General features: G+C 44.3%; 1 protein-coding gene across 4 annotated transcripts in view; it reads left to right on the top strand.

Annotated features, from left to right (window-relative positions):
• Window positions 1-12,006, top strand: part of ETS1 (ETS proto-oncogene 1, transcription factor) — a 175,923-nt gene that overhangs the window by 76,757 nt on the left and 87,160 nt on the right. For all 4 annotated transcript variants that reach the window (XM_046685277.1, XM_046685280.1, XM_046685275.1 and 1 more), the window contains exon 3: window positions 1,718-1,862. In XM_046685277.1, coding sequence (XP_046541233.1) covers window positions 1,718-1,862 — 145 coding nt within the window. The remainder of the gene's footprint in view (window positions 1-1,717; window positions 1,863-12,006) is intronic.

The following is a 12,006-nucleotide window of genomic DNA, read 5'->3' as shown; positions in this document are numbered from 1 at the left end:
TTATGAAGGTGGACGGACCATAAGAGAAGAGAGAAAGAATAAAAAAGCAAAAAGAAAGTTGCGGAGGGGTCAGTGTAGATTACACTCCTATTCTCAGGAAATCTTCTTTCCATAAATCTGCTGCTTCTCCTTTTGTTGTGTAATTTTTAACTCTTTTGTCCAATCCCAGGAATGTTAAGGGTCTCTTATATGAAAGTAATACTTCCCTTATATTAGGCTTCACATACACTATTTATTACATGCATTTCATATAATACATAATTTTATTATATGCATTTTATGTTTTATTTTGCTTTCTATATAATTTTCTTACACGTATTATTTCACTGAATCCTCCTACTTTATGAGGTAGGCATTATTATTCCCATCTTACAATTGAGTAAACTGAGGTTTAAATAGAGGAACAGGCCCAGGCCTCCTATTAGTAAGTGGTGGAAGCAGGATTTGAATCCATATATCCTTGGCTTCAAGGAATAAGCCTCCCTATTCCTTGCAAAGCATCACCTCCCACATAGCACATTGGTCTTCCTTGGAGAGTACTGGGTGGATGATATATTTATCGGACTTCATAAAACTGATGAGACAGTGGCACAAGTCCCCAAACGTTGGGGGAAACTGAAAATTCCTGTCTAGCAATCAACATCTTTAAAACCTATGCACACTGATTAACTAAAAATGAGCGATTTTTGCTACATAGGTCCATTCTTTGCTTTTCCTTGGCATTTGTCACCTATCGGTTCTATGATATTGGAATGTCTTCTAAGTATCTCCTTTCATGGTATTTTTACAGAGTAAGATAACATAAAAAACCAAAAGGCAGGATTGTATAAAAGGTGACCAAGATTCAGCCTTGTTGTTAACCATGGATCCTTATTTGAAAATTAGTAAAGGTAGTCCTCAGATGCTTGAAGAAGTGGATGAAAATAAAGTGTATGCGGAGTCTAAGCTGGGGCCCTTCTCATTCCCTGTGTCTTTTTTTTAGAGGGGGGAGGGTGATCAATAGTTGGTCCTATTCTGTTATCATCTATAGATGATCCCTATTTGTATGTGGTTGGATGATATAAAGTCCTTGTTACATTAGGGTTAAAATATAGAGATTTCCCATACACTGCTGGTGGGAATGCAAACTGGTGCAGCCACTATGGAAAACAGTATGGAGATTCCTCAAAAAATTAAAAATAGAACTACCATACGATCCACCCATCCCACTACTGGGTATTTATCCAAAGAGCTTGAAGTCAGCAATCCCAAAAGTCCTATGCACCCCAATGTTTATTGCAGCACTGTTTACAATAGCCAAGACGTGGAAGCAACCTAAGTGCCCATCAACAGACGAATGGATAAAGAAGATGTGGTACATATATACAATGGAATACTACTCAGCTGCAAAACAGAACAAAATCATTCCATTTGCAATAACATGGATGGACCTTGAGAGAATTATGTTAAGTGAAATAAGCCAGCGAGAGAAAGATAATCTGTGTATGACTCCACTCATATGAGGAATGTAAAATTACGGACTAAGAACAGTTTAGTGGATACCAGGGAAAAGGTGGGGTGGGGGGTGGGCACAAAGGGTGAAATGGTGCACCTACAACATGACTGACAAACATTAATGTACAATTGAAATTTCACAAGATTGTAACCTATCAATAACTCAATAAAAAAAATATAGAGATTTCCTTCTTAATAAGTTTTCTTTTTTTTCTGGTCACAGAGGCAGGGACCTATCAACTCTTACGAAGCTCCTCGAATGGCCTGTGATTTCCAGTCCAATTATTACCCGCAAAGAGCTTGCTACCCCTTCTGGGATGAGATGGCCACTCAAGAAGTTCCCACTGGTCTCGAACACTGTGGCTCAGGTAGGAACATAAACAAGGGCTGAGAATGAGGATAGAGTTGAAGGACAATGGAAATTTGATGAGGGCTGCATTCTTTGAAATAACAGCTGCCATGACTTACGTGGGTACGGGATGCTATTGTTCTCTAATGGAAAGTCCCAGACCCTCTCAATAATATTGAGTGACTTTATTCTCCAATGACAGGAAGACTAAACTCTAGGAATGGGCCCAAGAGAGGTTGCTTTAGGTCTTCATTTTCTAAATAGTTCTGTCTACTGTGCATTTCCTGAGACTTATCCACTTCAGCTTGGCTGTTGACTAAGGGCCTAGAAGTTTTACAGTCATAAAGTATGAACTGGATAAACAGAGGATGTGTGAATTAGTCAGCCTTCTTAACAGAACATAATTTCTTTCATTCATCTTTTCTTTCCATTATTCTCTACCTCTCTGTCCATCCATGCCCACCTGCATCTGGCTTCTTTCTCCTCTATCCCCTTTCTCCTGCTCCCCAGCTCTTCTTCACGGAAGCTCCTCTCCTCCTCGCAGCATTCCCTTCACTCTTTGACTTGCTGGTCACAGTGCTGCCCTCTGGTGAACAGGAGTCATAGTCCAGAGAACCCTAATGGATCCACTCTCCTGAGGACCTGAGAAGTTCAAAGTCTTCACCCCCATTCTAATTTGCAGGAGTCACTGTGTTTCTTAGACTTTGTTTACCTGCTAAGCTTTTTGTTTATTTTTAATGCAAAACGTAACGCTTGAATTTGGGGATACTGAAATGATTGATTCAGATATTAAATTCAATTTTTCATGAGACCAGGTTATGATAATACATCGAAATACCAAAAAGCCAGTTAAAAATCTGTGTTTCTTCCCAGAATGAATTCTTAGTATAAGAAATTTCATTACTCTTGCATATGGAAAATATGTAATTCTGAGGAATTATATAGGGAGAAAGCCACTGGAAACTAACTTAAGTGCAATTTTTTTGTTCGGTGTCTCTTTACACCACAAAACTCTGTGATAAAATACTGTTATAATAGTGGAGAAATAAAATAATGTTTGCTTTGTTGTCCATGTTTTCTCTTTGACCAGAAATACACAGACAGACACAGAACAAGATGCTGTGGCCCTTGGTGGGCATTGGGGAGGAAGGCATGGGAGTTGCTTTCCAGTTGCTTGGTTCTTCTACAGGGTAGAATGATATCAATTCCTGTGTTCCATAATCTCTTGACTCAGTAGCCATTGATCTTTGAGGTATCTTTGGCACCACCCTGGATTTCAGACATAATAACATTTGTGCTGTCACTTTCTGCTTGGTATCTCAGTTCCTCCAGCATAAACAGATATGTGTTGGCTGTCTACCCATTTCATGAGGAGGTAGGGAGGACTTTGCACCTGTTCACAGGTTAGACTTAAGGACTTAAAATTTTAAGAGATGAAAAAGGGGATTCTTTAGAATTCTAAACAAAATAGATTTTATTTGTATAAGCAAAAGACAAAAATGGTTACGTCTATTTTGTACAATTCTTGAATCCTATTAATGCTACCAGGCTTAAGTCTTATACCTCCCAATGCCACAGAGATTAAAGCTACCTTGACTTAACACTTCATCTCTGGGTGGTGCTTCTGCTTCCTACAAGTTACATCTTAATAGCTGAGGTCATCTCCACACTCGCCCATCATCTCAAGATCAGAATGGCTCTTCTTCATAGCAAAAAGACATAGTCCTTCTCTTTTTTAGCTGAGAAGTATGTAAATACCCAGGTGAAGATGATCTTTCATTCTCCTCCTTGTCAATGTTCTCAAAAGCAAAAGAGGTTTTACTTCAGGGCCAGTGGGACAGTGTCTGTGAAGAGCCTCTCAGGATGAAGCTGCTTTAATATGCAAGGATGCAAGGATGACGTAGTCTTCTTCCCACAGTGTACTTTATTGTTGCAAGAAGAAGGAAGCTGGGGTCACCCAGACTAGTGGCTTTTAGGTAGGATGGGAAGATGGGGGCATATAATAACCAGTCCTAAAATGACCTAGGTTGCCCTCAACTATAGCTCAGAAATGCTAGAAAGCCTCCATGAGGGAGTGGTGCCTTGGTGGGAAATGTGGTGTCTGTAGTTCCTTCCATCCTAGGCTTCCTCTGATGGAAGTATCCGGCAAGAACCCTGAGCTTTTCCAGCCCCTCCTTCGTCTTTTGGGCTGTCCAGATGAAGGAGTTGCAATGATTATTTCTGGGCTGTGGTCCAGCCTTCCCCAGTGATGGGTGTTCTCTGGAAGGAGATCTTGGGGTTATAGGGAAGGGAGATGAAGACACGGACCAACCAATGATTTCTCCAGCTGCAGCACATTTCCTTGGAGATGTGTTGAGTAAGAAGAAAGAGAGAAAAAAAATACTCTGCATTTTTTTCATCTTCTTTTATCCTATTTATAACTTCAGTTTCCTTCCCGTCCTCCGTCTCATGGCCACTCCCCACCCCCGCTCCCGTCTCACGTTTGTGCTCTCAGAAGGGATGAATGAACTTCTTTTCCAAGGACTACACATCTGTCAGTGACTGGAATACCCAACAGGAGGGGCCTTCGAAGAACCATTAGGCCCATTTGTCTGAATGTTGTTCCTCTTCACAAAGGGGCAGAGGCTGAGACGGAGGAAAGGAGTGGAGGGATGGAGGGGGCAGGAGAGAATAAAGCTGAGAGAAACCATGAATGGAGAGAGCTTTACCAGGTGAGTGGGAGAGAATACTTAGTAACCAAGACAAGTTGAGAATCGGTTGGACAGAAAAGCTGGTGAAAGATGTTCTGAGGAAGAAAGAAGAGATGTTTGGAAATGGATGGGAAATATAAGTGGATCTTAGTAGAGAGGTGGTGAATACCGGGAAGAGAAAATAAAAGATGAATGGGAAGGGAGAAAAAGGGGAGCCCAGTAAAAGACAAGGCAAGAAGCAGAGGGGAAGATGACATGAAAGAGAAAGAGATGAATCTGAGGACATTAACTATACAGCTAAAAAGGGAAGCCACATTTGCATGCAATTGCCTGTGCAGCTGTACATTTCTTCATGACAATCTTGTAGTCATCATTTTCTTTCATTTCTACCTCCTCCTCCCATCCGCCTCTTCCCCCTCCTCCTTATCAGCCTGGAGCCATTAGCGAGAGCCAATGGGGATGGAGAGCTGGTGTTCTGCATGCATGAATGGGCCCTTTCTGTCTTAGCTTCTCGTCATCCCTCTGTCGGGAGCCTTGTGAATCAATGGAGCCCCTTACACAAGACATGGCTGAAATGTCTGTTACTGTTTATAGTCTGACTGGAGTGGAACCCGCTGACCCCGCCTCCTCTTTGTTCCCTTCCTCTATTCTGTCCCCCAACCTCAGCCCTTTCTTTCAATCATCATAGCACGAATCATTTTTTTTATGTCAATCTCTCACTCCGTGTCTCTCAGAACACACTAACACTTCACTGCTATTAACTATTATAACTAGTTCCTACCTACAGCCCCATTGAAGGGATAAAGTAGATGACAAACCGATTTTAGATAGAGGCAGTGAGCTCAGACTGGTGCCCAGACCCAGCTGGAGTCATGCAATGCCTGTTTTCCACTGGCGGCTAGAAAACTGACATCAGAGACCCAACTGTGCACCCAGGCCACAAAACCACAGTCGGTCCTGTCAACTGACAGCTGTTCATATTTGATTTTAACATCATAGTTATGATGATCATGAATGACAATAGTTGTATCAGAAAATATGATGCTTTTTTGACACCCTTTCAGAGTGATATGCTATCAAATTAATTTTCATTTCAGGGATTGATTTGTCTTGAATCAGCCAGACTTAGGGATGTGATGTTGGGACCAAAGTTCACTTTTGCAAAATAGTTCTTAGAGCTGGAAAGCAGTCTGTACCTACAGAACAGAGTAAACTCAACCTAACCTCATGGGAATGAACCTATGGTCCCATTACCATGGTCCTTGATTTGAGAAGCGAGACAATGCTTTTTTCTTGTATAGTGCAATTTGGTATGCTTTTGGTCATTGACCACAGTAAAACCTCATCTGCCTACATTCACAGCTCACCCTCCACTTCTCATTCTTCATGAGAGAGGCGGTTTATGGTACAATGGTAAAGAGTCCAGACTCTGGAACCAGATAGCTTGGGTTTGCACATCAGTTCTTCCTAACTATGCAACTGCAGGCAACTTACTTAATTTCTGTATTTCCTCATCTAAACCACTGGTTCTCAAAGTGTGTCAGAATCACCTGGAGGGCTTGTTAAAATACAGGTTGTGGGGTTCTATCCCCAGGGTTTCTGACTCAGTGAGTCTAGGTTAAGGCTCAAGAATTTGCATTTCCCACAAGTTCTCAGGTGGTGCTGCTGCTGGTCCAGAGATCACACTTTGAGAACCGCTAAGTTAACACAAGTAAAGTTTAAAGCAGTCCCATCACTTAGCAAGCATGATACCAATGTTTGCTATTAGAACTCGTCCTGAAGTGCCCGAGAGTCCAAGAACGAACATCTGGGTGTCATTGAGTCAGAAAGTGACCCGTTGATTGCATGAACACTTTCGGTGGCCAGCACCACATTCTGGAACCAGAGAAGATGTGTGAGAAAGGAGAAGACTCATTCCTTGTCTCTAAGCAGCGTTTATTCAAGTGCGTATGTGGGCTACATTTACTTGATGGAAGAAATGGTTCCAATAAGAAGCATTACACTTACTTATGACATAAATGTTGTCAATGTAAGTGTCTGTCTTCGGATGTCACTATTTAAAATTTCTAAAATAAAGTTACTAGTAAAATGATAAAACTAAAGAATGTCTTTCCCAAATAAACTTTGGAAGTTCAAGTGGGAGATATATTGCGAGTCTGAGTTCACGGTCTCTCCCGGGGCTTTCTCAGACGGCCAGGCGGCTGGGAGAGATCAAACCTGGGCCGCTGTTTGGAAAGGGCCTATTGACAACCAGGTGGGAAGTTTCAGCAGGAAAAACAGATGCCTCCAATTTGGCTTTTAAGTGTTGAGAACATTGAGGGAAAGCCAGACAAACTTGTTAAATGGAGATTCACCTTGCTCTGAAATGTTTATTCTCATAGCAGGTTTGTTCCTTCAACTGACCATCTCAGATGGCCCTGTGGTTTTAAAAAACAGTATTTTAAACTCTATCTGCTGCACATATCTGTTCTTTCCTCATTCAGGGTGTGTTTTCCTTTTCTAGAGGTCCTGTTTCAGGGTCTTTGTTCTTCGAAACAGTTCTGATCCTGTGTGTGTGTGTGTGTGTCTGTTTCTGGGATGTAACGTGGACTGTTCCTTTCAGGGAAAATTTTGACCCTGTCAGATTCTGACTTGGTAGTTGTGGTGCTCGGGAAGGAGGAGGCTGTGATCTTGTCTCAGGTTTTAGCCTTTCACAGAAGGCTGTGGTTGGGGCCCAGCTGCCCTGATAAGCTACTTCCAGGGGACAGCACTGAGGGAAGCTTGATGCAGAGACATCCTCTCCCCACCAGCATCCCATCTCCGGGAGGACCACAGGTTTCAAGGAGGAAACCCTGGAGGAGAGAGCAGCAGATCTGCTTGTCCAAGGAGTATATTAGAAAGAGAATCCATATGCAAAAATCTATTCTACATGCTTGCTAGATCATTTTGTTCTTCTGATAAGTGAAGGATAGTTCTCTAGCTATGGACTGAATTTGCTCCTATTGACCAATGTCACATTACCTCACCCTTTCTATTCCTACCTGCTTCTCCCGTGGTAGCCTTCCAGCCTGTGCTATTTCATATTCAGATTACAGGAACTTTCAGGATAAGTTTTTGAGTATAAGCTGAAAGATATTGAGTCCAAGCAAAGGGTTTAGTGTGGTGTGGTGGGAAGAGCAAGAATTTGCTTGGGATCTTGTGCCCTTACCTTTACCAGGTGGGTGGGATACTCACACTTATTTCAAAGACTTCTTGTGCCCACTAAATGGGGGAGTCTACTTAAAAGGTCATGTCTATAGCAGGTGATCAGTAAACGCCACCTTCCCTGTTTTTCTTTTCAGCATGATGGGAGTGTGAATTTAAGTGAGCCAAAGAAACTAGATGTCCCACCTTTGTCAAAGAGTCCTGCCCACCCTCATCCTGCCCAAGGCTAATTTTCTGACACCTGCCAACTTTACCCTTCACTGTGCTTCGTTCTACCAGGGAAAGGAGAAGGGAGCCTGGTGCGGACCAGAGACCTGTGTCTGTAGTGACTCAAGCAGCCCGGGGCAGTGAGGGTTGTAGAGGCCGGTGCAAACGTAAATCGCCTCTGTAGGTCTTTGGGAAGAAAGGTAACCCAGAGGAAGAATCCGCGGCCACGGATGGCGGAGTTACAATTAGAACGCGAGCATTCTGTTGGCTCTCCTCCGATTCGCTGCTTCTCAAAAATCCTAGGAAGTAACAGCATTGCACTGGAAGTCCCAAGGGCCTGGGGAGAAAAAAGTTCTCCTAACTTTTTCAAACCGCAAATATTCGGTCCGAATTGGGAAAAGGTCCCTGGGGCACCGAGTTCTTGCTCGATTCAGGCAGTTTGACCCCCCTTCTGGCACTCCTAGAGCGGAGCTGGGGACGGGAGATGCAGCGCCTGGCGTCAGCCCCCGCCTGGCTCACCCGCGGCGGGCCAGGCGCTGCTCCACTCTGTGAATGGAAACCTTCGGGCGGGCGGATGGTGTGGGAGCTGGAGTCCGGCGGAGGGGAGGGGGCTGTGTGAGACCGTGCAGGGTGGGGGATGGATGCGCAGAGACAGCCTGTTTTTCTCAGCGTCTGGCCGCCGAGGGACTCTTACTCTCCCTCCAGATGTTCGTTGTGTTTATAGCTGCTGAAGCAGGAGACCCAACTCCCTCATTAATAAGTTTCTTTCTTGCACTGCAGCCAGGGGTCTCAGCCCGGAGCCTGCAGCTGGAAGAGGCTCGGTGGGGGAGGGCCTGAGGGGAGGCGTCTCGCTCCCTCCCCCAGCCTCCGCGTCCCTAACCCCTACCCCGCCTTCCTCCTCTGCAATCCTCCCAAAATACACGAGCACACAAAAAGAAAAACACCAGCAGATTTTTTATTTCAGAGAGTAAACACTTGGGCCATGGGGGTCTGGAGGTTATGGGAAAAGAGGAAACCATCAGGCTAATCAGGCAGGCACACACTTCCCCTGCTGAAATAAAACAGAAATCATTGCTCCGCAGGGCTGGCCGGTTAACCCCGGCGCTGCCAGCAACGCCCGGGGCGCGGGCAGAGCCAGCCCAGAGGGAGGGCGCGCGAGGACGAAAGTTAAATCCAGGTCCACGCCGGGAGGAGACGAGAGAGGAGGGAACTGCCAGGGCCTGAATGCCTCCCATTCAGCCTGTGGTAGCACATCTGCCCCAAGCTGGGCTTTAGAAAGAGACGGTTGGAACAGAAGAGATTCTGGACTTAGATTCTGTTTTGCAAGAGGTTGGCGGGAGTTCTAGATAGGTCGGGGAGATAGAGAGATAGGTAAGGGAGCGTAACGCACTGCCCAGAGCACACGTGTGGGTTGTCACTGTTTAGAAATGAGCAAGAGGGTTTTGTGAGTCTGGTTTGGGCCAAGGTTTTAGCCCTGCCACCTACTAGCTCTGCAACCATGGCCAAATCACTGACCCATTCTGAGCCTCAGTTTCCTGTATGTAATATAATAGCCCACCTCGCAGAATTATGGTGAGGAACAAAATGTGGAAATGGCAAACACCACAGCATGGCTCTCCATTCATGATTTCATAGGTTACTTTAAACAGATCAGGTTCCTCCCTCCTTCCTTCTTTCCTTCCTTCCTTCCTTTCCCTATTAAATGCCTTCAGCTTCCATCTTCACTCTCTTGCCCCCTCGCTGCCTGTCTAGAGAGCATAAATATCTCATGGGCCAAAGGTCATAGGTCAAACATGAGACCTAATTGCACTCTGAGAGAAATTACTTTTTTATTGATGTATAGGGCAACCTTTGGCTGTTTCTGAGGCAGCCAGTGTGAGTGGCCCCATCAACTTTCAGTTCAGAGCCCCATCATCATGTGAGTTGACCATCTCCTCCCCCACATCACTACTTTTTAAATAGGGGTATGCTTTCCCCACTTCATTCTTGAACATCCCAGTCGGAGTCACTGACGACCTCGGAAGAAACACTTGATTCTCCCAGACTTTCTTACTATTTAAGAACGCAGACCTTAGGGAACTCTGCTCATCCTTGCAGGTGGCATTAAAAAACCAAAAAACGAAGTTACCAATTCCTGAAGTTGTTTTCCCAGTCTTTTCCAGGCCTCCTCAGACTTGCTGGAGTGGTGCTTGAGAAACAGAGAGACCAGTGATTTAAATATCCACGGAACCAGGGTTCTAGTGGCCTTTGCAGTTGTCATTTGATTTCTTACCTGCTTCATACTTTTTTTTTTTATCAACCCTGACAACTTTCTGCCAAGTTTTAGACCTGCAGATTCTCATAGAGTGGGGGTGCCTGATCCTGATGAGTTTCAGAAATGTGTGATCCTTCTGAATCTGTGTGCAAGAATCTCTCTAAGGGTCTGTAGCTTTCCTCTGATTCTCAAAGTGGTCTGAGACTCCCAAGAGGTTATGAACTTGCCCCAAGGGGAAAGGTGCCTTTGTACCCCTACAGCACTTAGCGTGTTGTATTTAGAGAGCATGCCAAGCATATTTTGTTAAACTGGATTGAATTCCCTGGTATAAGCTTCCTTCCTATCAATCTCTACTGGCCCCTCTGGCCAGTCTCAAGAGAGTGTATTTAAATCTGCAGGCTGTTTCCATCCCATTGTCTCAGAGACGTTGGGCATTGAAGCTTTCCCTAAAGTCCAGCCACATCTCTCCTTTTCCTTTTCCCACGTCTCTTTTTATTTCATGCTCCTGAGAATGATCTCTCCAAACACCTAGGAAGCTTCTGGACCTGTGGCCTTTCTCCTGTGAGGTGGGGATGGGGCAGAGCCCGTCCCTCTACTTCAGAGCGCCTGGGAGAGTCACGCTGTAACCTGCTTCTCACAGACTTTCCAGTGCGTGATAGATTTTCCCCAGCATTGCTGTCTCATGCAAGGGGGAAAATGAGCGAGAGAAACAGTGCCTCAGAAGGGGACAGAAATCCCCCTCCAAGAATATATACAGAAACAACCATGGCCCAGAAACCTCAGACGCTGCAGACTCCCAGCCAACTGCCTCTGACTTTGGGCCGTTAGCCCTCCTTTCTGATCTTTGGCTTCTCTTAGAACCATTTACTGTTATATCTCCTGCCACAAATTAGCTTAGACAAGTAAAGACCATTTTCAGAAGTCTGAGATCTGGCGAGAGAGATCACCCCACCCTGGGTCAGCTACTTTGAACTGCCCAGTGACGTCCTTGCATTTCCTTCTTTGGTCAGTACAGATGGACGTTCTTAACTGAGCAAGGCTAGCATCCCATTCAACACTCATAGCTTGAATAGTGGGTTTTATAACGAAAGTGGCTGAAATGCCTGTGGGCTGTTCCTGGAGAGTTGAGTAAAGACTGAAATAATAGAAAAGTTGTTGTGTTTGCTTCAACCATACCTGAACTATTCAGGCATTTCATCAGTACCTTGTGCTTTGAAAAATATGAGTTTAAGGTTCCTGAACAACAAACCAACCTATCATGATGCCAAGATTGTTTGACTGTTAGTGGGTTTTCTTCAGCATGGTTCAGACCCCTCAGAATTTCCAGTTAGATATCTGTGCTTGTCTCTATTTCTTGTTGTTTCTTTACTGAGGAATGAAAAAATTAAGAATATAGAGTAAAAATAGTTCATATCCCATTCTTGTTCAATTTTAAATAATCTTATTGTAGAAAGTCAACAGAAAGCTGGCTTTCTTTCTAGAACAGCTTGAGAGGTACAGAAATTGCCATTCATTAAATACTTTTATATGCTAAGGATCACACATATGTGGTCTCTTTTACCCTTACAATATTCCTGTGAGGGTGGTATTATTCCCATTTTACAGATGAGAATAATGAAGCTCGGAGAGGTCAAGTTTCTTCCCCAAAGAAGTCTAAGTCTGATTCTGGGAGGTGGGAGAGGGCCCATTACACTGGGATCTTACCCCTAAACTGATGCTCTTAACTATTAGACAGACTTTGCCTGCCCAAACATTTTTTTGTCTTTGTTGCCTCATCCTTAGTGGCAATGTCCTGCCTCTAGGATAAGAGAATATAAGCTTTCCTAGCT

This window comes from Equus quagga, chromosome 14 (genome assembly GCF_021613505.1).
Source record: "Equus quagga isolate Etosha38 chromosome 14, UCLA_HA_Equagga_1.0, whole genome shotgun sequence".
Classification (NCBI taxonomy): domain Eukaryota; kingdom Metazoa; phylum Chordata; class Mammalia; order Perissodactyla; family Equidae; genus Equus; species Equus quagga.
This window is presented reverse-complemented; position numbering and strand designations above follow the sequence as displayed.